Here is a 25,976-nt window from a genome sequence, read left to right on the forward strand (position 1 = left end):
TATTCTTAGAATGGCCTGACCCATAAGAGTCTTGATATAAAAGATTGTGTACAGCAACAATAAAGCCGTCACTTGGGCCATCAGCCCAGGGGACCCTCCTGTTCCCAAACTGGCTTCTCTTCTTTTCTTTCTTACATTCCCCTACCCTCAGGACCCTGATCTCGGTGTTTGTTGCGCCGGTCGCGACACCATCTTAAAGAAGAGAGATCATCCAGTAGGCCCAATCTAGTTAGGGGTTTATAAGCTAAGGACTGAGGCAGAAGCGGGGGGGGGGGGGGGAGGGGGGAGCGGGTGTCAAAGGGATACTCCGTGAGCATTCGGCCTCTTTGCTGGCTCGGAGGACAGAGGAAGGGAATCCCAAGTCGAGGCACGCAGTAGCCTCTAGGAGCTGGGAATCACACTGCGTTTACATCCAGCAAGAAACCAGTTCTGTAACCACAAGGACCTGAATTGTTCCAAAAAAGCCAAACGAGCAGGAAGCCGATTCTCCTAGAGCCTCTAGAAAGGAGTGTAGCCGTGAGGGCATGTTGATCTTAGCACTGAGACTCACACCTTTGCAGACACTGTGACTCAACTTGACCATTACCCACGGTGTGGTGGGAAACCGCGACGAGGCTTTTAGACGGGGGGGTGGGGGGTGACAGGACCAATTTGCAGCTGTGGGAGGAGGCCGGAGAGGGGCCCGGAGTGGAAGAAGGGAGAGAAGTGTAGTTGGGAGAGGATAATGTCTGAGACGGTGGTCGATGGTGGTGGGGGTGGAGAGATTCCAGACTGACTGGAGGCAGAATTGATGGCGTTTGCTAATGGACTGGACGTAGGTATGGCAGCAGCAAGGGTGGATGGTTCCTAGGTTTCCGATTTGAACTCTGTGAACAGCGATACCACTGGCAGAAATGAGTCAGCCTGGGGCCGGTGACACACTTTGAGGTGAGTGTGGGCGACTGGAAAATTGTAACATGCCAAGCTTGACTGAGATAGGAGACACCTGAAGGGAGACCACAAGCAGGCAGATACGTTTTTTTTTTTCTTTTTAAAAAACCTTTATTTATTAAGTAATCTCTACCCCCAACAGGGGGCTCAAACTCACGACCCCGAGATCAAGAGTCACACGCTCTGCCCACCCAGCCAGCTAGGCGACCCAGGCAGATGTGTTTCTTAGCCTGGAGTTCGGGGGAGAATCTGACCCGTAACCACATGGCTGGGGGCCATAAGCATGTAGATGTTATTTCAAGGCACTGAGAACCTGAAGAGACCCCACAACAGCCCCGAGGAACCCGAACTTTAGAGGTTGGGTGCAGTGAGAGGAACACGGCAGAAAGTCCTGATTCCAAACTTGTATAAATACACGCCTATTACATACATATTTAAAGATGGGCAGTGTGGGCGCGTATCTATGGGGATGACCGTCCAGAGCTCCAGAATTCAGGAGCGGGCTGAGCAAATGAACACAATATCCAAGACAGGGTAAGGGACAGGCCGCAGGCCTCAGGTGCAGGCCGCAGCTTCCGACAGGAGGAATTCGGTGCAGACAGAGGTAGGTTTGCCTGGTTGGTGCAGGGAAGCTGATGTCTGCCGCCTTCCATTTGCTCAGTGAATCATGAAAAGGCCAGAAGAGGGGCGTGGGAGGGTTGAAGGTGTAACAGCTGACGTGGGGAAGGCACAGCAAACGTAACAGAGACTCAAAGTCGGATCCTCTGGTGATGCTGTGTCTGTTTGAGGTTGACAACCATTAAAGTGAAACCAACCAGCCCGACCGTGTGGTTTTCTTCTGGAAATATTCGGCTCTTAGGTGCAGGGAGGGCAGATGGGAGGGCTCGCCGAGGTCCTGGACAGGGAAGGGCCCCCGAGGGAGAGGACGGAGAGTGAAGGGGCAGTAGAAACGGACCCTGGGACCGCTGGCGTGCGCTGGGAGCCAACCGATGGGCTGGCGTCTTGCTGGGTGAGCTGGGAGTCAGGACCGCGGCGTGTATTTCAGGAAATGGCCTGGAACTGGTGCTCGGCAAGCGCTAGGTTGTGCGGCCGGCGAGAACCCAGGCCTGGGCCTGCACCCTTAGCTCCTAGCGGGGCCTCGCCGGCTGAGAGTAACTGAAAGCAACGTGGAGGGGAATCCAGGCCTGGGTGTGTCTAGGACGTTCACCTTCCCCTCCTCTCTGCTGGGGAATGGCGTCTACACATGAAGACAAACCACCAAAAAGCGTGCCTACCGAGAAGCGGGATGCCCAGAACTGGGACAGGCGCTCCAATACCGCACAGGCCAGAGTGTTCCAAACAACTGTATCTGTTCCCTGCTCTGGTCTCCCGTGGGACAGGGGCGGGGTCTTCTGCCCCCTCTCCGGGTCCACTCTTCCTCCTCTGCGTCCTCCCAAGTACAGACCCGACACGCAGCTTCCCCTTTGGCTCTTTTCTGCCTCTACACTGGGGCTGTTTCCAGGCTCTGGGCCTCACCCCCGCGGGGGCTGCCCGCCGGGCACCTCTCTTCCGCCCGCGGTCTTCGCGCCATCCGCCAGGGGCCTCCGCAGAGCGGGCACACCCCGAATCACACTCACGGCTCCCCTCACGGTCTTCTCCTTCTCCCGGATCTGCATTTGACACGTGTCCGGTCTACCCTGCCCTCCTCCTTCTTCCGCATCCCTCCTGGACTCGCGTGCGTGAAAGCCGTGTTTGGCAAAGGTTGACGTTTGTATGGTGCATACTTTTTTTTTTGAAGGGAGAGGCACGGAGGTTTTCGGTGAGAAAAAGTTATAAAAATAGAACCTCTACAAAAAGTACCCAGGTCTATCGTGAAATTCATAGCACAGGCAATTAGTCACGGTCAACACCCGTTTGTGGGTTGCTTCCTCAGAGTCCACTTACCTCTTCTGCTAACGGGACCCTGATTTTTCCCACTGGGGCATTTCCACTCTCGGCTGCTAGAGGCATCCTGAGCTAAATCCCAGCTCCAGGGGTGGGGTGGGTGTTCACGTGGGCTGAAGACCGTCCTATCTCCTTGACTCCAGGGACACTTCAGAGTTGGGCACAAACTTTCACTTGGGCACTAGGAACAAAGCCTAGGACTTCAAAGCAAGGGGAAGAGGCTGCTTTCCTTCCTCCGGACGGGGAGCAGGTCTGCTGACACAGGTGGGAGGTGAAGGGGCTGCTGCGTGTGGACTGAAGAGAAGTGGGCGAGGGTGGGGGGAGAGCAGGGAATCCGCAAGAAACCCCATCTCTGGTGACTCCGAGTAGTTGAACCAGTCCTTACTTAAGACGAGTGGTTCCTCTGGCCTTTCCGTCTTGAGAGCTCCCGGATTCCTTACATCTATCTGGGTCCAGCTCCCGGCACTTGCAAATCGAGAGTTCCAACCTGTAAACTCACCATCCCACCGCCCCGAGAGAACCTCTCCCAAAATTTGGGGCTTAATTTCTCCCATACGTTTTAATGCATCTACATATACACAATCCACCCCCCCGGCCTTTTTTTTTTTTTTTTTTTTTACTTTTACAAAATTGAAAATATTTACTCTTCTGAAATACTTTGGTTCATTTTGTTTACCTCTTTTTATGTTAATCCACTCTATCTATCATGTTCGTTTTTAATTACCGGATACTATCCCATTCTAGGAATATACAGTAACAAATTCCCATTAAGGAACATTTACATGTTTTTCCATTTCAAATCATAAAGGTGCCCTTCTTATGCACCAGTCCTTTTCATTCTAGAAGTGAATTGCCAGATCTTAGTTTGTGTACATTCTTAAGGCTCTGATGTCTTTTACCCGACCGTCCTCTGAAAGGAACTTGTGTTCCCGTCAGCATGGAGACGGTGTGCCTGCCAGGTAGGAGGGGAGTAAAGGTAAAACGCTTGCCCAAAGGAAACAGTCATTTGTTTGCTGAGCATTTACGGAGTGTTCCTTACTTGCACCATAGTGGGACAGGTGCTGGGGATACAGTGGTGACCAGACTCCCAGACTTGTGTCTGTATTCTTCCTTCTCCAGGTAGGGTAGCTTTGGGCAAATGTCTGGCTTCACGGATGAATTAACCAACAGCACACGTCGTGATGCGAGAGTCATGACGTTGGAGAGAATGCTCAGGAGACAGTGCAGTTCTGTCTTGGCGTAGATGGCGACGTCGCTGCATGGGACGCTGTTCACCCTCATCTTATGTCCTCCCCAGTACGGGTGCGGCTAGAAGCCTGGAACCCCACTCCCCGGGCCAGCAGGGTTCTGCCGAGGGGCTGGAGGAGAAGGAGACGATCGAAGGCGGGAGCGAGGCAGCAGCTGCTGTGTTCCGAGGAGACACAGGGTCCCGCCAGGGCGGCAGCAGGAGACAACCCAGGCAGCACGGGGACAGGGCACGTTAGCAGGGCCGCAACCGCCTCCCCTCAGTCACCCGTTGCTCGGGAATCCAGCCTTCCCGTTTGCGTCTCCGATCCTGTTTAACAACGTTGTAACCTAAATCCCTAGGTTGAATCCTCCGTTCCAACTCTGGAATGGTTTTGCTCTCCTGGCGGACGGAATGGCCCGACACTCAAAACTATCCTTGAAACCCTGCAGGGTGTGAGCTGTGCCTCAGACCCACACAGCAGCCCTCCAAAAATCTCACAGAACCGGATTTTCCGGAAGCAGTGGAAGAGTCTGCCGGGTTTGGGGTTTTGGTTTCTTTCCAGTTGGACACCAGGTGAATTCAGTGGCTTTGAGAACGCAGCTTGTATGCAGAATACGTACCCTTGAGCACTTGACTCGCTCAGGAAGAGGCCCGCCCACGAAGGCAGGGACGTGCGAAGTGAAGCCAGTCTGGGAGCCCAGCGGGTCCACAACTCCCTGTTAACACACACCTGATACTCACGCACACTGAGCACACAGAATAACAACTGGGAAGACAGAAGGCAAGCTGGCAGGCACGTTGACTAAAACTGGGAGCGTTCCCCTTTTGGCCGAGCGTGTACGTTGAAATCCTTACCACGAACTGTTCACGGGCCGTGACTCCACACCCTCTGCCGCAACGAGAGGGACTGGGGATACTGTGGTTTTATGAGAACCGTTTGCTGTGATTATGTCCAACGGCACGGAAGCATTAAATCGACTCTTACGCGCCTCTTTCCCTGCACGCTCAAACGCACTAGAGCGTGAGTATGCGAATCACCGTGGAATGCTCCGCCACGCAAGGTATCGTCATCCCCTTCCTGCGCCATGGCTCCTTCTCTCTCTCCTAAACATCAGTCCTGGAGACAGGTTCTCCGCCCCACTGCAAAGAAATCCAACGACACCTGGAGGGGTGCCCAAGGCACAGTGTCCTCCCCTTAATTCTTCTCCTCCCCGTCTTCTCCCTCACTGGTGTCGTCACAATAAAAGATGTCTCGGAGTAGGAACACCTGCCTGGGCGCCGCGGGAGTCTGGATTTCAGCACCTTTTTTCTCCATCATCTTCTCTAACTTTTCCTTAAGCAGAGGCAGACTGGTCTCGTAAAGGTAGTCTATGATCTCTAAGGGAAAGAAATGTAATTTTGAAATTACGCGTACAAAGCCTCCTTCCCAAGGTCAAAGGGCAGAGGGCACGGACGCGGGTAGCGGGCTGCTGCTGTTACTACGGCGAGCGTGGTCCTGTTCTAACTGGCTTACTAAGGTTCCCCCAACCAGGTCCACCCTCAAAATCCTACGAGGTGGCCCGTTCCTCAAAGGAGGACACCAAGGCACGAAGACATTGCGAATCTTGGCCAAAGTTGCGGAGCTGGTAGGGGCCAACGAAGCCAGGACTCAAACCCGGGCTGCGATGTCTGCTGAATGCAACAAGTAGCTCATCTACGCCCCGTGGCAGAGCGTCACCCCAACCAGTGGCTCCCGAACGCGGGTGCCGGGCAGACCACTGGAGGCTCTCCTGCGTGCTTGTTCGAGAAAACCCTAGCCTCCAGACCCAGCCCCGAGGTTAGGATTCCGTGTGTATGGGATGAGGCCCCGGTATGTACGTTTTCCACCAGTTCCCCACAGGACTCTGACCACCGGAGTCTGGGAATACCTGAACCGCCCACGAATGGCTGCAAAGAAGGAACCGGGCATCGTACGCTTTTTCTGGAACTGTGTGTGAGCGTGTCACATGATGTGCGCACGCAAGCATGCGTCACGTGTGCGTGTGAGCACATGACGGTGACCCAGAAGCACTCACGGTTCCCGAGTGCTCACTAAGCACCAAGCACCCTGGTGACCACAATTCATCTGTTATCTCATCTAGTACTTCTGAAGGTGCTGTCAGGTGGGGGTTAGGATTTGATAATCTTTATACCATTTTACAGCCGAAGAAGCAGAGGTTCCCAGAAGTCACGTGCCCGGGGTCACATTCTCAGCACGTGCCATCACTTGCTGGCTTCTTAACAATTCGAATACGGTACTGGAAATACTGACCTGGAAAAGTCTTCTTCTGCCAAAAGGGAACACAGGTAGCTTTCAGCTTATAAAACTTAGTTTGAACGTAGGACGGCGGGACATCACTTTAGAAAGGCAAAGATAAAAAAAAGACAGCATCAGTTTAAAAACTGGTCACTTCACTGCTGCGTACGAAGCACACTGAGTCGGGAGAATCTGCAGGCGTTAAGTAACTTTCTTAATCCCGAACGCGAAACGATCGTGCCCATAAATGTGCGATAAAAACACGACACACGTGAGGTAGCTGTTGTTCACGTGGTTAAAAAGAACACGCACAAGAGGAAGAAAGTCAACAGCACGAGATGGATCCTGTTTAACTTACGAGAATTTAAATCACTAGTCAGGAACCAAGCGTAACACCAGCTAACGTAAGCAGATGCTGCCCTTGTACTTGGCCCTGCCCTAAGATCTTCCCATCTAAGGACAAACCACCGGCACGACCACTCTATGAGCGGTCTTGTGCCTCATTCTGGAGGTGGGGAAGCTGAGGCACAGGGAAGCTGCCCAAGATCTTACAGCTAATAAGGGGGTAGAGCTGGGACTTCAACTGGGTGGTCTGACTCCAAACCCCACACTCTTAACCATTACACCTAGGATAAGTACATATCTGTCACAATCCAAAAGTAGATGTCCCCTGCTTTTTATTTTGCAGAACTTAAAAACAAAAAAAAAGTAGATGCTTATGATGTTTTGGTGAGTCAAATGTATTTCAATTTACAGTAAGTCGGACAAAATCTTAATCGTTCTTTATTTCCTTATTTATTTTTTAGAGTGTGCATGCATACACGAGCAGGGGAGAGGAGCAGAGGGAGAGAGAATCTTTTTTATTTAAAAAAACTTTTAATGTTTATTCATTTTAGAGAGAGAGAGAGAGAGAGAGAGACAGACACAGAGCACGAGCGGGGAAGGGGCAGAGAGACGGAGACAGAATCTGAAGCAGGCTCCAGGCTCTGAGCTCTCAGCACAGAGCCGGATATGGGGCTCGAACTCACGAACCAGGAGATCATGACCTGAGTCAAAGTCTGACGCTTAACCGACTGAGCCACTCAGGTGCCCCAAGAGAATCTTGGGCAGGTTCCACGTCCAGTGCCCGCACATTCTCTTTCTCTCTCTCAAAATAAATTAAAAAAATAAATAAAGTGGAAATCACTAACTTTACTTTCCTGGACTTTTTCTTAGACAACAAAAGCATGACCTACTTGTTTCAGCCGGAAGCTAATCTAGTAGCTGAAATGATCGGTGTTGATAGGCACCGGGCTACACATGTCCACCATGCACGACCTCCTTGGTCCTCACTAGGATCCTATCAAACCATTTTGTGGATGAGGAAACCGAGGCTCAGAACAAGTTAGGGAACGACATGTCCAAAGACGGCTAAAAACTGAGTACCAGGACTCAACGCCAGCTCAGTCTGACCGCGAAGTCCAAGTTCTAAGGCCCCCACGCCCGCCCTCCTCCTGCAGTGCCGGGCGCCCAGCAGGATGTTCCGCACGCCCAACCCCAGGCTTAGGAGCCACAATCTGGATGTTTTCAAACGAAGTAGGCAGTACCCCTCACTAGGCGGACACGCTTTCTTTACGTCCTGCCTCAATAATTCACGAGGAGGCTTTAAGACTCTGGAGAGACCGAACGTTTAGACTTCTTTTTCGCTCTTTTAATTAAAACTTAAAGAATGTACTATTTCAAACAGCTTTGGCTAGATGCCACAGTCTCTACTTTATGGCTTTGAGATTTATTAATCTTAAGCGGGACAATCCATTTTTCAAATATGTAATTTCACTTAAAACCACGAAATGCCCGTTTTAATCTAAGAAAATCGTGATGTGAGGGGACGGTGACATCACACGATACGCAAAAATTTATTGGCGGAGTCAAATTTTTCAAAAACCCATCTGCTACTACAAAGGGAGGGCTTTGCGGTCATGAGCGCTTCTCAAGGTGGTAGCTGGTGGGTGCCGGGCCGGGTCCCCTCTGGGAGACCCGACACCCTCACCTCTCAGGGACCCGTCATGTGGAGCAGTGAGTGGCCCACCCCGCAGGTGCGCTGGGAGGGAAGGGTTTGGAGCCATGAGCGTGTCTGTGACTCCTAACAGGGTCTGTCAGGACAAACTTCCCATTCTCCAGCTTAAAAAAACCAAACTGATTGCTCGTTGTCTATAATCCCAAGGTGCAAATAACCACCAGAACCAGTTTCAGCCCTTCCTCGTGGATCAAGGACAGCGTCACCCTTTTGACAGCCAGCCAAGTGGCAGCCCCGCCTCACCGTCCACCCTTCTAAAACTAAAGGCCACTCAACCCCTAACACCCCCACTTCCGATTCCCAGACCCCCAGCTCTCAATGACCTGCTCTCATACAGGGACTGTGCTTTGCAGGCTGGCTCCCTTGCTCAGCAAGCAATAAATTCAGGTGTCGGGAGTGGTGGCCTCTGTCTTCAGTAGCAAGAAGGGATTCACGATGTCTGGGTGATAGGTAACAAAAGCTCACAGCAGAGGCAGATGGAGGCAGCTTATGAACACAGGGAAGTCTGGGGGCGCCCGGGTGGCTCCGTCGGTTCGGCGTCCGACCTCGGCTCGGGTCATGATCTCACGGCTCGTGGGTTCGAGCCCCGCGTCGGGCTCTGTGCTGACGGCTCGGAGCCTGGAGCCTGCTTCGGATTCTGGGTCTCCCTCTCTCTCTCTCTGCCCCTCCCTGCCTCGTGTGCACTCTCTCTCTCTCTAAAATGAATACGAATATTAAAAAAAACAAAAATAAACATAGGAAAGTTCACCCTCACCCCGCAGGTGAAAGATGCAAATGAACACTCTACCGAAACTACTTAGGGAAGCTTAAAGAGGAACAGGACCTTTACATGGTCTCAAAATACCTCCCACGGCCCCTTTTTATCCCCAAGAGAAAAACCGGTACTTTTATACGGGGAGGGGGGAACCTGGCAAATGCCCCCAGAGCCAAAGCGTCAAGATGATGTGATGATAAAGACTCAGGGTCACCTACGGCGCGCTCCTGCCCCCAACACAAAGCCTCATCCCAAGGAGGCAGCAGAGAAGCTCCCACCGCGAGCCATTCTACAAACAACCAGCCCGTCCTCGCCCCCATTTTTAATGCCCTCAAAGCCAAAGGCAGAAGAGCTTTGCTGATGGAAAGACACGAAGGAGACGCACGGTTAAATGCACCGTGTAAATCTGAACTGGATCCTAAATCGGGGGGAAATGCTATAAAGGACGTTCCCGGCACATTATTAGCGGGGGAAACTGAATGTGAACTGTGCTTTGCAGCACAGCACCCTATCGGCGTCGAATTTCCTGGGCGTGGTAAGTGCGCCGTGATCACGTAATAATGTTCTCGTTTAGGGCACGGTGCCCACCACTAATCCTCAAGGGCTGAACGAAACTACTTTATTCCCTTGGAAGAGGGAGTGGGAACGGGAAAGGGAGGGCGGACGACAGAGCAAACGTGGAAAAACTGTTAAGAATCTATGATTTGGGGCAAAGGGCTTGTGGGATCTCTGCTCTAATCGTTTAACACGTTAGCTCCGTGAGGCTCTTAAGAGACTCCGCACACATTTCGTTCACCCTTCCCCGGGGTCTTCGGCGAGGGGTGGTGGGAAGGGGGAGGGCGCAGCTGGCCCACGGCACCCAGTCCCCGTGTGCACAGTACCATCAACACACGAATCCCGCCTGCAGCGTGGATTTCAGCCCGGCGCTTCCAAAACTCATAGACGGTCACTAACTACGTCATCTCTTATCTTTTAATTAGCTTAACATTAACCAAACGGTCTTACCCTATGGTACTAGCAAGATCTTCCCAGTCTATTTCGTTAGCATCTTCCACGTTTATTTCATACAACCTGGGAGAAAAAATAAACATTAAGTTTTCAAGCGCAAGTCAGCACAATGGGCATGTTCACGGACTCCCAAACGTGGCAAGCTCGGGGCGCCTGGGTGGCTCGGTCGGTTGAGCGTCCGACCTCGGCTCAGGTCATGATCTCACGGTTCACTGAGTTTGAGCCCCGCGTCGGGCTCTGTGCCGACACCTCAGAACCTGGAGCCTGCTTCGGATTCTGTGTCTCCCTCTCTCTCTGCCCCTCCCCTGCTCTGGCTCTGTCTCCCGCAGTCTCTCATAAATAAATAAACGTTAAAAAAAATTTAAACACACACACAAAAAAGTTCCTAAGGTCATACGCACAGGCAGTGCGGGAAGACGTGTTTGAACCCTAGCAATCTCACTGCAGATTTCTGCTGCTGGACACCTACTCTCGGGTCAGAGAGAGTTACCACGGCATCACCTCCTCTGGTTGTACCTTTCGATCAGGTTGATTTTGGCCCGCAGGGCATTCACTCCGCGGTACACATCCCGACCATTCGTCATCCTCTTGGTTAGAATTTCCGTCCTGCGTGCAAAGAAAAAAAATATAGTGCACCTCCCGGGCTAAAGTTTCCACCGCAATTTCCCGCACTTTCCTCCACGACGTCACCCTTACGGAGAACCACGCTGTGAGTTGTGTAGCTCATCGCTAAAGTTGGCCACCTTTGGGAATATGCTTATTATTCTTCTTTTCAACTGGGAAATGATAAAGAAAGTGGCAGAAAGTTGGTGGTTAGTGAAGCTGGATGAGGGATACGGTAGTTCTGAATTTCTGTGCGCTATGAAACTTCCATAAAATGAAGTTACAAACAGGAGGAGCACAGAGTATCGGCCCATCAGCAGGTGCTAAAGGAAACTGCAAACTCAAGACTGCTTACAAAACGGAGGGACGGAAGAAAGATTCAGTAAAGTCATAAATGATGTGGTGGCTCCCCTAAGGCCCAAAGCGAATGGCTGAAGGGAAGGGTGACCGGAGCTCCTAAAGAGCGGGACAACCCGGGGCATCTGACTCTTGATTCTGGCTCAGGTCCTGATCTCACGGTTCGAGCCCTACGCTGACGATTCGGAGCCTGCCTGGGATTCTCTCTCTCTCTCAAAAATAAACATTTAAAAAAAAAAACCAAAGAGAGCGGCAACCCAGCTAAAAATTATTTTTTAAGTACTCGTCTCAAAGAGTAAAATGTGTCACCATCTGACAGATCGCTAGCTGTTCCGTTCTGGATAAGGGGGATACACAATCCACAGGTGAGTGACGCTGTCGTTCTCACCGGCCAGCCGTGTTCCTCTGAAATGCAGCATCTGAGGTCCTGGCAACGCTACATGAAGGAAATCTACATTCTAGTTTCAAGTTTCCTGCTTTTCTCTTAAACAAGCAACCCTACATGTTATCCTAATTCTTCTGATCCTGAAGCATGGCTGCTCTGTGGTATTTCCCTTTCTAAACACTGATCTATCGTCCTCCAATGGAGGCTTGCGAAACACTCCTTTTTTAGTCTAAAATACAGGGACAGTAAGGGCTCTGGTTCCTCCATAGTAAACGTTTTGTCCCCCAATCATCATCTGTTCTTTGGAGTTTATGCCCCTGAGTGTAGTCTTCTACGAAAATAGAGAACTCTAGGACAGAATTCTGAAGGGCGGAACAACAAATGGCATAATCTAGGAATCTGCTCTTAGTAGAAAACATGCCTACTCCGAACTCACTCTTTTTTAAAAAAAATTTTTTTTCATGGCAATTTCCAAAAATTTTTTTAATGTTTTATTTATCTTTGAGACAGAGAGAGACAGAGCGCGAGCAGCAGAGGGAGAGAGAGAGAGAGAGAGAGAGAGAGAGAGAGAGAGAGAGACACACACAGAATCGGAAGCAGGCTCCAGGCTCTGAGCCGTCAGCACAGAGTCCGAGGCGGGGCTCAAACTCACGAACTGCAAGATCATGACCTGAGCCGAAGTCGGACACTCAACCGAACGAGCCACCCAGGCGCCCCAGTCTGAACTCACTCTTACTTGACCTGACGATGACCGCACTCCCTTTGCGCGTGAGGTGTGTGGGCCGTGAGTTGCAGGCCCACTGCTCCGAGGAGTCCCGGCGCAGCTGACCACCCAGCTCAGAGTCTCTCCAGGGCCCGGAAAAGCCACATCAGGCAAAGAAGGTGCAGCGAGGTCAGGACTGAAAATGCTATGTGACGAGCGTGTCTACAGTGGCACGATGAACCCGGCTGCCTCGCTCTGGTGAGGCCAGAGGAGCCGCTGAACTCGACAGGTTTGTGAAAAGGGCTAACTCCTGCTCATCACCGTGCTTGTGATTTCCCTCCCAAAGGGGAGGTTCGTATTTTTTTTCCCCTCATGCTGCAAAGAGAGGACTATTTGCTCTTCCTAAAGACTCAGCAGGAGCAGAGTGAAGGAATCGCAAGCCAATATTCAGTATTAAGAAGGCTCACGTTCCTTCACGGGGAAGTCACGCAAGGGATCGAGGTTAGTTAAGCGCCAACTCAGATCAGATACGGATACCGAAGTGGCCGGAACGGACGACTGGTGACGATCGTTCTTGACACGTGAGGTTTTCCGCACGACGGTTACGTGGACCTTCTTCGTGACTTCACCCATCTACCCGCTTTGCTGACGTGTGTGGTGTGTGTCTGTGAGCAAGCGGGACGGGGGGGGGGGGGGGGATCTTGTTGAAGGTCACTGAAGAAGCCTTAAAACTTACCACTTACTTTTACACTGCATCCAATTTCTGGTTTCTACTCTGGCTTCTACTTCCACCCAAGAAATGCCCTTGTACAGACTTTCCCTGACAATAGACAGGCGGCCGTCGGGGTTCTCTCGCAGCTTGGAATCCACCTGCTGTAACTCGTGGGGAGACATTTTCTTTAGAATCACTTCTTCCACAGCCTTGATTAGCTTCTGGGTTTCCGCCTTACTCCAAGCACCGTGGTTTCTCGCTACAGACACAAAAGGACGATCTTACAGTCTCTCGCCTGTCTTCACACTCGTCAAAAACAAACCGATGATGGACACGTGTCACTACGCATCTGTCCACGCCCGCAGCACGTACGCCACCAAGGGTAAGCCCTAATATCAACTACGGACCCTGGGGGCTCATGATGTGTCAGTGAGGGTCCACGGGCTGTAACAATGGCACCGCTCGGGTGGGGGATGCGGATAATGGGCGAGACCGTGCGTGTGTGGGGGCAGGGGACAGACGGGACGTCTGTGGACCTTCCGATTTTACTGTGAACCCAAAGCCACTCTAAAGCCTTAAAAAAAAAGAAGATAAATCAGGACTTTTCAGAAGAGAGTGGGCAACACCTCAATTACACTAACATAACACCATAAGCACAGCTACGTGCAAATTACAGCGGAACCACTACAGTGGCCAAAGATTCTTTATTGTTATCTCTTACTTTAGAGAAAGAGAGCTCACAAGCAGGGGAGAGGAGGAGGAGGAGGAGGAGGAGGAGGAGGAGGAGGAGGAGGAGGGAGAGAGAGAGAGGGAGAGGGGGAGAGGGGGAGAGGGGGAGAGGGGGAGAGGGGGAGAGGGGGAGAGAGGGAGAGGGAGAGGGAGAGGGAGAGGGAGAGGGAGAGGGAGAGGGAGAGGGAGAGGGAGAGGGAGAGGGAGAGGGAGAGGGAGAGGGAGAGGGAGACGGACAGGGAGAGGAAGAGGGGGAGAGGGGGAGTGGGAGAGGGAGAGGGAGAGGGAGAGGGGGAGAGGGACAGGGAGAGGGACAGGGAGAGGGAGAGAGGGAGAGGGGGAGAGGGAGAGAGGGAGAGGGAGAGAGGGAGAGGGAGAGAGGGAGAGAGGGAGAGAGGGAGAGGGGGAGAGGGAGAGGGGGAGAGGGAGAGGGAGAGAGAAAGAATCCCAAGCGGGGCTCGATCCCGCAACCTTGGGATCATGACCTGATCCGGTATCAGGTTGATGCTCAGTTGACTGAGCCACCCTGGCGCCTCCCAACGATTCTGTTTAAGAACCAATATCAGAACTGTCTTTTCTTAAAGCAATGTGTGTTTTTTTAACTTCAAAAAAGTTGTTTTTCTTGTTTCTGAGTAACCTCTCCCGTGTGACTCTGTGAGGTTCTCCAAACATTTAATGGGAACCAAGTAAGTGAATGCGTGAAACTGAGCTCCAGTGATCACAATGATAAAGGCGTCTGAACCTGAAGCCTTCATCTGCGGAAGGCATCAAACCGTCCGTGGTCCATCTTCCTGGCCTAGATGGTCACAGTCAGGCTAAGGAAGAGGCCTCAAACCACCAGCTTACAAATATCTTTGGTTTGGCCCACAGAGTGACGTTACTTTTTCTCAACAATTTGGATATTTAAAAATCAAAACAGTTCAGAGGGAAAAAAAAAGGTATCTAGATTTCACACACTCGCACCAAATCCAGAAGCATTGGCCACACTGAGTCTCTGCATGGCGCCACGGCTGGACGTGGTGGCACGAAAGACATGGCTCCCAGTCACCCGGGGGCCACAGATGCCAGCCCCCGTGCTCACCGTAATGGCATCCGAGGGCTGTCTCCTTAAAGCAACTGGGGATTTTGTAACGTAAAGACTATAACCAACAAAGTTTTTCTGACAGAGGAGAAAAAGAGACAGGAGGTTTGGGAAAAGTCCCTGACAGGCCGACTGAATCGCATCACTGCCCTCCCAGCAGTCTCCCCTGTCCTCTGCGGGAGGGGACCTCCTCCGCCCTGGCTCTCCTACCCGCCAGCCTCCCAGGGTCTCAGTCAGGCCGGCGGATAGAGCTGAAAGCTACTGAACCCAGGTGTGGCAGAAACTGGTCATGTGAGGGGTGCCTGGGCGGCTCAGTCGGTTAAGCGTCCGACTTCGGCTCAGGTCATGATCTCGTGGCTCGTGGGTTCGAGCCCCGCGTCGGGCTCTGTGCTGACCGCTCAGAGCCCGGAGCCCGCTTTGGATTCTGTGTCTCGCTCTTTCTCTCTCAAGAATAAAAAACATTTGAAAAATTATAAAAAATCGGTCGTGTGAATAAAGGCTGCATGGTTCACAATCGCGGGTGAGAAATGAAATGAGACAGCTGGGAGAACGGCTTCAGCAGTCAACCGTCACGGCCCCCCCACAAGACAGGCCTGCCAGGATGCCCGTGCTGGGGCCGAGGGGGCTCATCTGCTCGCGGGGTGGGGCAGCGCGGACGGTTCACTTACGGCTGCTGATCTGGGAGAACTTCAGGGCAACAGAGAGGCTACTTCGAGCCACCATCTCGCCAATCTTCTTCCAGTCATTTCCATGCAGGGAGTGGTAGATCTTTAACTTCTCCGTGTCTCCTTTGCTGTACCTGGGAGGAAGGGAAAACGTGCTACAGTTCTGATCAAGTGTGAGATTAAGAACTGTGTTGTTTTTAATTTTTAATATTTATTTTTGAGAGAGAGAGAGAGAAAGAGAGAGAGAGAGACGGAGCGAGTGTCAGCGGGGCAAGGGCAGAGAGGAAGACATAGAATCCAAAGCAGGTTTCAGGCTCGAGCTGTTAGCACAGAGCCTGATGCGGAGCTTGAACCCACGAACCGCGAGATCATGACCTGAGCCAAAGTCCAACCCTTAACCGACTGAGCAACTCAGGTGCCCCTTTCTTTTTTTACTATTTATTTTTGAGAGACAGAGAAAGAGAGAGAGAGAGAGAGAGATGGAGGGAGGGAGAGAGAAATTGAGGGAGAGAGAGGGAGAGAGGGCAGGAGGGAGTGCTCAAGTATGCCTGTGAACGGGGGAGGGGGGAGAAAGGGAGACCGAAGATTCGAAGCAGGCTCTGCGCTAAAGCAAAGAGTCCAACGCGGGGCTCGGACTCACTAACCTTGAGATCACGAACTGAGCTGAAGTCCAACACTTAGCAGACTGAGCCACCCAGGCGCCCCCCAAACTGTATTTTTGGGATTCTCTCTCTGCCTCTCCCCCATTCACGTGCACACGCGCGCCCTCTCTTTCTCAAAATAAATAAACTTTAAGAAAAAAACCCAACATTCTAAGGGCAAATTGTTACCACACACAAACCACGTGGTGCAAACGAATGAATGAACTTTCTTATTAGAATTAGAATACAGACTTTGTATTCTGCTAAAACTTTCATTCCCACGCTTATGTCACAGATAGAAAACTGTCACCTCAGCTGCCACCGTTCATTTATCCAAAGCTTTCTCTCACGTCCCGCTGAAAAGGTCCTCTTTAGTGAATTTCCTTCGAGTTCCGTCCACAGACGTCCAGCCCCGGGGCTTGGGGAAAAGGGGAGCGTGGGCTTTAGTCTGTGAGCAACCTTTTCCTCTGCTTCCGGTTTACTTCTTTTGGTCAGAATTAAAAAAAAAGAAACCAAGGGCGTATCGGTGTTTGGGGGTCGCATAATACGTAGGTCTCGCTTTCAAATCGTGCAGCTACCTGGAACCCAAACGACCCTGCCGCGTTTACTAAACGTGCCTCCCAGAGTGAGGTCAAGTCCACGAGGTTGTTGTCTGGGCCCGCAGAGCGAGGGGCCCGACGCTTTCCTGCCTCTCTCTCTGTCCTGGAGCAGAGCGCTTACCCACAGCCGACACCCGATCCACATTGGTTTTATCGGGAACGTTGGGAACAAAACGTAGTTGGGTGTTTCATTTACTTGGGGAGGGAGGGAGGAGACCGTGACCACCATGTCGCTGCCGAACTGCTCGCACTGGACCTCTGGCTGGCGTTCACCCTGCCTTCACACACTCACTGGAAACCCCCAAAAGCGGGCTGAGCGCCGGAGGGAACGTCGCATCGAGAAGGAACATTTGGGTACACGGGGAGCTTACACATGAGCAGAGAGCAAAGAAAACCTCGTGAGTAACATTAAGGGGGGCGCGGCACGCCGAGTGCTAGAGGAAGTACAAAGGAAAAGCCAGGGATCTAGAAAGGGGAAGACTGGCGCGCCTGGGTGGCTCAGTCAGTTAAGCGTCCAGCTTCGGCTCAGGTCATGATCTCGCGGTTCGTGGGTTCGAGCCCCGCGTCGGGCTCTGCGCTGACAGCTCGGAGCCTGGAGCCAGCTTTGGATTCTGTGTCTCCCTCTCTCTCTCTGCCCCTCCCCCGCTCATGCTCTGTCTCTCTCTCTCTCTCTCTCTCTCAAAAAATACATAAAAAATAAATAGAAAGGGGAAGATCACAAACTTTGACTAAAGAGGTAGGAACTGAAATGGGTTTTGAAGACATTCACCTGACCGCAGATATGCAGGCCCGTTTCGCACACAAAGGTCCTCATGATTTCGGTTTTTTTTTTTTTTTTTTTTTTTTTTTTTTTACCACCTCTAATCTGTTGTGGACGTTCTGATTTATACGATCAGCAAGCACCAGAGAAATGCTGTGTCTCAAGCTGCTAAGGCTTCTTACCTGCCCTTGTAATTGTTGACATCAAACATCTTCTTTGCTCGATAGTAAACGAGTTTCCAGGGCCGGGCAATGCCCTTCCCTAAAGTCGGAAGAAAGGCAAGTGGTCAGTGGGGCACACAGGGCCTGGCCTGAAACGGAGTCACAGTTGTAAAAGGAAGCCCGCACAGGCCCCTCTCCCCCGCACGACCCCGGACCCCACGTCGAGGCCGGGATTTCACACATCCTGCAGAGAGCTGGCTCGAGGAGCAGAGACACCCGCGGTCACCAGTCTCCTTGCAGAGCTCTGCAAACGACGGGCTTAGGATGTCGAGGCTCCAGCTTCCAGTCTACCTACCACGTTCGGGGGAAAAGTTCTTTATAAACCAAAGTAACGTTAACAAAATTTGAGTTAAGGGGAAAGAATGCTAACGTGGAGGACGTGTGCCAACAGTTTTCCCTAAGATGAACAAGAGGGCTTCTTGAACGAGCAGGCTTTACTCATTTCCTCACTCTAAGGACCAAACAGCCCCCCAACAGGGGCTCCCTACTCTGGTTGCCCCTGCACATTCCGGAGAACACCTAAGAAATCATCCTCTTTCAATTCATGGATTTTGCGGGGGAGGGGGAGCGCCTGAGTGGCTCAGTCGGTTGAGCACCCGACCTTGGGTCAGGTCACGATCTCATGGTCCGTGAGTTTGAGCCCCAGGTCGGGCTCCGTGCTGACAGCTCGGAGCCCGGAGCCTGCTTCCGATTCTGTGCCTCCCTCTCTCTCTGCCCCTCTCCGGCTCATGCTCTGTCTCTCTCAAAAATAAATAGGCATTAATACTAAGAAATAAATACATTTATTAATGAATTCATAGATCTCCTTTCTGTCCAATCCCATGCTGCTTCATGGCTTGGTCTCAGTTTCCAAGTACACCCGCTGGAAGAGGGTTCCAGCAACAAAGCACACGTAAGGCTGTACTCAGGAAACTCAGGAGATCCGGGTGTGCCGTGTGCAGCATACGAAAGACAGCATGTATTAGAGCAGGGGAGCAGAAACCAGAACCACACTTCTTGCCCAGCAGGAAAGCTCCAAGTCGATTGTGTTACTTTCTACAAGATCCGGAAAAGCACTACGCTTGGGAGACATGAACGCATTCCAAACCCCCAAGAGTACAGGCCGGCGATGCGAATACGGAAATACCGATCGGCCGGGCGCTGTGCGAACACCTACCGTGCCTCACCCGGCTACGGCTGGAAGGCTGGCGACGGTCAAAAAGAAAACAGCTGTACGCTTACCGATGTGCAGTCTAAAGGAGTATTTTCTTTTCAAGTCGGTGATCACGGATTTCTCCTCTGGGTATCTGTCTGTATACAGCAGCTTGTCGGCATTGTCAATTCCGGTCAGGGACAGAAATTCTTGCACGTTTTTCTCTAACTGCTTATTTTCCTTTACAGAAAACTTGCCAAATCTAATAGCGACACCTAGGATTGGGGTGGGGAGAAAAAGTAGGCATTGTCAGTAACAAAGGAAAAAGCAAACCCACCACTCAGTCTTCGGCAGTTACAACAGCGCCCAGTCAGCTACCCCCTGCTGAGAAGCAGCCCTAGGTGTGCCCTTGACATTAGCTCCCCCCTCCCCCACTGTGACCCTCAGCTTCCCTTCCATTTTAGTCATTCTTCTCCCAAAGTCTGCCCCGTCATCCCCTTCTAGAGTGACCTTCCCCAATTCATCAATCTCTTTGGAAAATAGTCATTTTTTTTATTAAGAAAGAATATATTTTCATTAAAAGTTCAAGCAGTATGGAAATAAACATTTCAAAGAAGTCCCCCTCGGGGCGCCTGGGAGGCTCAGTCATTAAGCGTCAGACTTCCGGCTCAGGTCATGGCTCAAGTCACGATCTCGTGATTGGTGGATTTAAGCCCAACACGCTGGTGTCAGCCTGTCAGGACAGAGCCTGGAGCCTGCTGCAGATTCTGTGTCTCGCTCTCTCTCTTCCTGCCCCTCCCTGACTCACGCTTTGTCTCTCTCTACCTCTCAAAAATGAATAAAAGTTAAAAACAATTTTTTTAAGGGACGCCTGGGTGGCTCAGTTGGTGAAGCATACAACTTCGGCTCAGGTCATGATCTCACAGTTCGTGGGTTTGAGTCCCGCATCAGGCTCTGTGCTGATGGCTCAGAGCCTGGAGCCTGCTTCCGATTCTGTGTCTCCTTCCTCTCTGCCCCTTCCCCACTCCCACTCTCTCTGTGCCTCTCAAAAATGAATAAATGTTAAAAAAATGTTGACGTTTAAAAAAAAAAACACAAAAATTTTTAAGAAGTCCCCTCTTAATCTCTTCTGCCACACACACACCCCGGCCAAAGGCAAGTACGGTGAAATTGGCCGATACAAATATTCACATATATTCTCTATGCAAATATATGGGGGATGGGGGGAGTAATAAGGTCATTTAACTGCACATTCTACTCTTCTTTGTAACTCAAAGCAACCAAGTTCCATTATGTACTGATGGGTCTTATGTATGGCATGGTTTTTCCCTTCTTAGACTTATTTCAAGAATATCTTTTAGGGGCGCCTGGGTGGCGCAGTCGGTTAAGCGTCCGACTTCAGCCAGGTCACGATCTCGCGGTCTGTGAGTTCGAGCCCCGCGTCAGGCTCTGGGCTAATGGCTCGGAGCCTGGAGCCTGTTTCCAATTCTGTGTGTCTCCCTCTCTCTCTGCCCCTCCCCCGTTCATGCTCTGTCTCTCTCTGTCCCAAAAATAAATTAAAAAAAAAAAAAAAAGAATATCTTTTAAAAAATACATACGCCTAAAAATTTTGACATAAGACATACAAAAAGAATGGGAGCATTCCACAGATGCTGCTCTAAACACATTTTCCTTCCTTGGTCTGTTTTTTTAAAACGAACCTCTTCAACATGATTAACGGGGCTAAGGCTCTGCTTTTACTGTTCCCGGGGACCAGTGTACTGGGTCCCTCACAGCCCAGTGAACACCGCTCGTTCGGAGCACACAGCCTCAGCTTTGCGGTTTGCTCCTCAAGTCCGTAACTTTTCTGGGAGGTTCTTGCAACACAGTGAGTGAGATCAGGAAGGAGACGGGTCTCCCCTACCAGAAGTTGGGCGGAGGAGACCCAGACCCCTTCGTTTGGCTGATCTCGTGGCTCGGACAACAATTCCGGCAGGAGGTGAGGCAGGAAGCGGCCAGAAGGTGCTCCCGGTGAACCTAGACAACTTGCATCGTTCACCAAACGGCGTCAGGGGCTCCTCACGCAGACAGGAAAGCCCGGCAGCTATTCGAGTCCCACCAGCTCACCCTGTGCCTTGAATTCCTTAAACCGCCCTAAGTCATCCCGGTACATCCTCTTGATGGTGGTGGCGGCCCTTTCCTTGATGTCGGGGATGAACTCCTGGAGCTGCTTCACGGCCGAGTCCAAATCCACATCCGAGTCGCCCAAATCTCTCGACTCTTCGGATAAGCATCTCGTTTCGGAACCTGTGGCCACTTCCAGACGGCCTTCTTCTTCGTTTGTAGGTTCCAACCTACGGACAAGATCGGACGGACTCACGTGAACGCGTCGCTTGCCCCGGTGGCTTTCAAGGGCTTAAAGTGACCCTCACTTCAGACCAGGACAGTGTGAAAGCAAGGAGGGATGTCGGAGCCTGCCACGAACATGCCAGATAAAGAGGTCACAGGCAGAAGTCACACAGAAGACACACATCGAAAGACACAACATTCCCCCGTTACCTCTGCACCTCTTCCGTGCAGGCCTGGGTTTTCTCCTCCTGTGGCCTGGGCTCCTCCCTTTCTTCAATCAAGGTGCCATTTCCCTCCAGTGAATCAAAGCGCGCGTCCTCCAAGCGGGCAGCGAGCGCTGAAAACTCCCCACCAGGCGCTACGGGGCTTTCGGCAGAAGAGCCTCGCTTCCGTCTCTTAGCCTTTTTCTTTACACCGCTGACCCCTCGACATCCTTCAGAGTACGCGTTCTCCAGACCCTCAGGCCCAGGCACTGCCTCAAATTCGCGGTTGTGTGAAATTTTTCTCTTTTTTTTCTTAGACTTTTTCTCACCTGCGGGTATTGGCAGCTGGGCAATTTCGCCCTCTGGGCCCACGGAAAGGGGGGCTTCTGGCTGGTGTGGTTCCACCTCGGGCAGGGGCAGGCTCGCACGCGGGCTGTCCTGCACAGCATCGCCCGATGCCGCTTTCTTCCGACGTTTTTTACTCTTTTTCTCCCTGACTTTATGATGCGGTTCTTCGGACTCATTCTCACGTGACTTCGGAACGGACTGCGGTTCGTCTGCGTCAGGCTCTCGTGTTGGCTTTTGTTCCTTGCTCGAGTCCACGTACACGACATCGACGTCGCTCCTAAAATTCTTCGGCGTGTCCTTGATATTTTCTTTATCCACCAGGACGTACACCACGCCTGTTTCCTCATCTACCCCCAAAGCCTTCTGTCTTCTCTTTTTATTCTTTTTGGGTATAGAAGTGGTCTTTTCAGTCTCCTCGCAAATTTCTGATTTTTGCAAAGGGGAAGAATGAAAATGCTGGAAATCCTTTCTCTTTTTTTTACTCTTGGTTATGTGACGCTGTTCGCTTGTCAGAGGAGCGTCTCTGAAACTTTCATGGGAACTCCTTAGGTGTCCTTCCTTATATACAGAGTATTTTTTCTTTTTCTTGTCAAATACTGGGGTGTGAATTTCCAATCTGCTCGGTCCTCCTTCCATTCTGTTCCTGTAGGGAAACTTGACAACAATGGTTTATTTTTGCAAAGCATTTTAAACATTGGCCTCAGGAGGAAAAAAAAAAAATCACAGAAAAATGAAATTATACGACAAATGACAAGACTGGAATCATGGCTGTCAATTTTAAATTATTCTAAATGCACAGGGGGCTCACTGTAATTTACGGTCTGGTCCCACTGCCCTTAGGATACGGTAAAGAACAGTTAACAGAGAACAAAGTGCCCAGCATGATCAGGCCTTTGTCCCCTCCCCTCCCCCCGCCCCCATCTTTTACCTCTCTCTTCTAACTCCATGCTCCAGCCACACATGTCTTTTTTGGGTTCCCCGAACATGCCATAATCCTTTCCTTAGCTCACGGTCTTATAACATACCATACCCTCTTTCTGGAATGCCCTCTGCTGCCTTCCTACCCTCCCTGCCTCCTGCCTCCTTTCATCCTTCAGAGCTTGGTTTGAATATCACTTCTTCAAAAAAGCTTTCCTTGGTTAAGAAGAGACATACATGATGATACTTTGCCTCTTAAGTTTAAAACCCACAAATCAATTGTATGTATCTTTTCTGCATGGATACGTAGTAGTAACTGGCAAATTCTGATCGGCAAATTCAGAGATCAGGGACAAGAACCGAGCCAGTTTCTCTTGTATCTGTCATCTTTTATTTCTTAATGGGGGTAATGACGACGGGGGTGTTTGTTGTATTTTTATTTACTTATTTGAACGCTGCTTGCTTTTTCACTTAAAAAGCAAGAAGGAGAACAAAGGTACAGATTGCTTTCATTTGTGTTCAAAAACAAGCAACTGAAGGATGTACATGTGTAAGTACTTACAAAGGAGGAGGAAGAGGAGAAAAAGACAGCGCTCCCTGACCCCCGTGGGCTTGGTCCATTCCAAATATACTTTCATAGCAAACCATACGTCTCCTTGGTAGCACTTAGCCCAAATGTAGTTTAAAGACTAAACAATTATTTCACTAATCATTTAATGTTAGTCTCCTCTGCTAAAAACGTAAAAAAAAAAAAAGTTTCCACGCATCTTTGGGTGACATCAGGGAGAACGGTCTTAATGAAAGCTCTTAAGTGCCTCTGTTGAAGGGGAGGTCCTGGGCCTGGGGAATCTGGCTTATGGGTAGAAACCGATGTGTTCTTTCATACTCTTCTTCCGGCCACACAATTCTCAAAGTGTCCTCACCGCCCATGAGAAGTTAGGGACCCTACCCCTCTCCTGTATCTTCAGCCTCTCCCTCTGCAGTGGGTCCCTTCTGGCAACACTCCAACAATCTTTAGCCTCTCCTAACTTACAACAAAACAAAACAAACCCACGAAAACCAACCATCTTCTGACCTTGAAGCCCCACCCAGCTGTTCTCCTCTCTCCTCTTCACAGCACAACTTCAGACAGAAAATGCTCTCTCCATTTCCTCACCTTGTATCCACGTCCAAAACCACTCCTTCTAGCTGTCCCCCCCCCACTCCTGCCCTGAGACTGCTCCAGGAAAAGCGCCGAGGACCTCCAACCCACTACATTCAATACACGCTTTCCTGGCCCATCTTTCAGGACTTCGCGAGAACGGTGAACAGGTGAGCAGATGATTCATTTAAATATTCTTTTTCCTTCCTCTCTCCCAACCTCCTTCACTTTCTTTCTTTGAAACACCTCCTGAGCTTCTCCCTCTGGTCTCTGGAACTCAGCACAACATACTAACTGCATACTTACTCCCCACCAAGACTTTTTTGGTTGCCCTGTTATTCTTAAGACCAAGTCCCAAATCCTTACACACCTACCAGGCCCTTCATGATCTAGTCTGGTCCATGTCTAACTCTCCACCTATCATTTCTCCCCGGGTTTCAGACAGCCTGCTCCTTTCGGTTCCCGGAATACACACGTTCTTTTTCATTCTCCAGGACTTTCCAAAAGCAACTTCTGCCGGTGATGCTCCTTCTTCCGAGGGACCTTCCTCCGCGTTAACTGGGCCACGTCCGAAAGTCACCTCCTCAAGAAGGCCTCTCTAACAGCTAGACTGGGTCCCGTCTCCCGCTTTGCAGTTGCCCTCCTGTACTTCGCGCCGCGGCGACACGCTCGGCCTCCCAAGGGCTGGGGTCTCGTCCGTCGGGCTCCCAAAGGTCCCACCGTGCCCGACAAGCAACCGGGCAAGCAAGTATGCCCACCGGTTCGGAACACACCGCTTCCCGCCCCGCCGGGACGTGCCCAAGCCTGGTCTCGGGCTCTCTCGTTCTTGCGGGGTGCGACAGACCCCCTGCTCTCCCTGCTCTGCGGCGGGCTCTCCGGGGCTGAGGAGGGAGGCCCCGGCCCCGTGTCCGACTCCCGATCCTCTCCCGCCCGGGACCCGGGCCTCCGCTCCCGGGGGCCGGCCTGGGGCGGCCGCAGCGCAAACCGCCCCCGGAGACCTCAGCCAAAAGCGGCCTCAGCGAGGCGAAGGCACCACCACCCGCCGCTCGACCTCGACAGGCGCATCGAAAGAACCCGGAACGACCAAGAAGCGCCCTCAACCTACCTCCCACGGCGCCGCCACCTTTCTCCCGATCCGGAAGCGCCGTTCTTGCGGAAGCGGAAGTGGTCGTGCGTCGCTTCCGGCCCCGCCTCGGCGTCACGCTGCCGTGGCAACACGCCCGCCGCAGGGACTTGACGCAGGCGTAGTTGACCGCGGGTTTCGTTCCTCGGGTCGGAGGGGGTGGAGCGGGGGTGGGGTAAAGCGCGACCTGAAACCCCAGGGAGGGGACAGAAGGCCCGGACTGGCTTCCCAGCTCGCGCGTGCGTTCCGCTTAGTCAAGTTTGCGCCGAGCTCGGTTCTAGTCCCGGAGTGGACAAGGTGGTGAGACCCCAAGTCTGGGGAAGACATGAGAAACAGATCAGCCAAGATAGTTTCAGATTATTCTGCAGGAGAGAAAAACAGGGTACTGTGCTGGAGAGTGACGGGGGCCGTGAGTGCTACTTTAGAGGGAAGGGAAGGAAAGCTCTTTGCGGAGGAACATTTGAGTTGAGCTGTAGACTAAAAAGGCGAGCACAACTCTAGATGGAAGATGGTCCCAGGCTGGAAGCAAGGACAAAGACCCTGCACCTGATCGCTGGAGGACCTGGAAGACGGCCAGGGCGGCTGGAGCGGAGTGAATACAGGGGAGGGTGGTGGAAGTCCAGGTCAGAGGTGGGCAGAGGCTGCTGGGTTAAGTTCAGATGAAGCTAGAAGCAGCCTTGCAGATGTAGTCCAATCCTCCCGTTTCAACTGCGTCCTGAAGAAACTTGGCCTATGATTCAAAGTAAAGCTTCTGAGTCCGGGCCAGTATATATAGCACTCAAACTTTTATAGACTTATTGAACAGTAAACATAACCATATTGGCAACTAGTTTTTCACTGAATCCGTTAACAACACTGTGTGGGGATTGTAGGATTATCTTTATTGGGTGTTATCAGCCTCCCCCTCTGGATGAGAAAATTAGGGCTTAGTGTAACTTGTCCAAAGGGACGTATGTGGCCCAAGCAGGATTCAAACCTGTGTTCTCTCCACTACTCCGCTATCCTGCCCCTCCGTGCACCTACCACGTGACTTCCTGGGGCTTGAGCTGCCCAGCAGTTTTGATTGAAAGCACACAACCTGTATTTCCGTGAAAGTCTGGAAGGGAAGCAGGCTGGAGAAATCATGAGTACACATCACATCACACCCCACACA

At 51.6% G+C, this 25,976-nt stretch overlaps 1 protein-coding gene across 3 annotated transcripts; it reads right to left on the minus strand.

Moving 5' to 3' along the window:
• Window positions 1–3,450: 3,450 nt before the first annotated feature.
• On the minus strand, window positions 3,451–24,871 carry TTF1 (transcription termination factor 1). Of its 3 annotated transcripts, none has more exons than XM_042963471.1 (11): window positions 24,806–24,871; window positions 21,301–22,295; window positions 20,869–21,095; window positions 18,852–19,037; window positions 17,592–17,670; window positions 15,413–15,543; window positions 12,959–13,193; window positions 10,691–10,780; window positions 10,172–10,237; window positions 6,372–6,457; window positions 3,451–5,458 (listed from the first exon to the last, which is right to left on the minus strand). In XM_042963471.1, the coding sequence occupies exons 2-11, from the start codon at window positions 22,275–22,277 to the stop codon at window positions 5,277–5,279; spliced, it is 2,259 nt and encodes a 752-aa protein (XP_042819405.1). In that variant the 5' UTR covers window positions 22,278–22,295; window positions 24,806–24,871; the 3' UTR covers window positions 3,451–5,276. The 3 variants fall into 3 exon arrangements, 2 of the variants coding, with proteins under 2 accessions (XP_042819405.1, XP_042819406.1); XM_042963472.1 differs by having other exon boundaries at window positions 21,301–22,284; window positions 24,806–24,845; XR_006210335.1 differs by lacking the exons at window positions 3,451–5,458; window positions 6,372–6,457 and having other exon boundaries at window positions 12,966–13,193; window positions 24,806–24,870.
• Between the last annotated feature and the right edge of the window lie 1,105 nt (window positions 24,872–25,976).

This window comes from Panthera tigris, chromosome D4, assembly GCF_018350195.1.
Source record: "Panthera tigris isolate Pti1 chromosome D4, P.tigris_Pti1_mat1.1, whole genome shotgun sequence".
Taxonomy (NCBI): domain Eukaryota; kingdom Metazoa; phylum Chordata; class Mammalia; order Carnivora; family Felidae; genus Panthera; species Panthera tigris.

Excerpts from the sequence above, each read along its gene's own strand:
- TTF1 (XM_042963471.1), bottom strand. The coding sequence starts at position 22,277 with ATGGAAGGAGGACCGAGCAGATTGGAAATTCACACCCCAGTATTTGAC. Across the intron at positions 15,544-17,591 it reads GTCAACAATTACAAGGGCAG|GTACAGCAAAGGAGACACGG; the intron begins GTAAGAAGCCTT and ends CCTTCCTCCCAG. Across the intron at positions 13,194-15,412 it reads GTTCTCCCAGATCAGCAGCC|CGAGAAACCACGGTGCTTGG; the intron begins GTAAGTGAACCG and ends TTGTGTCTGTAG.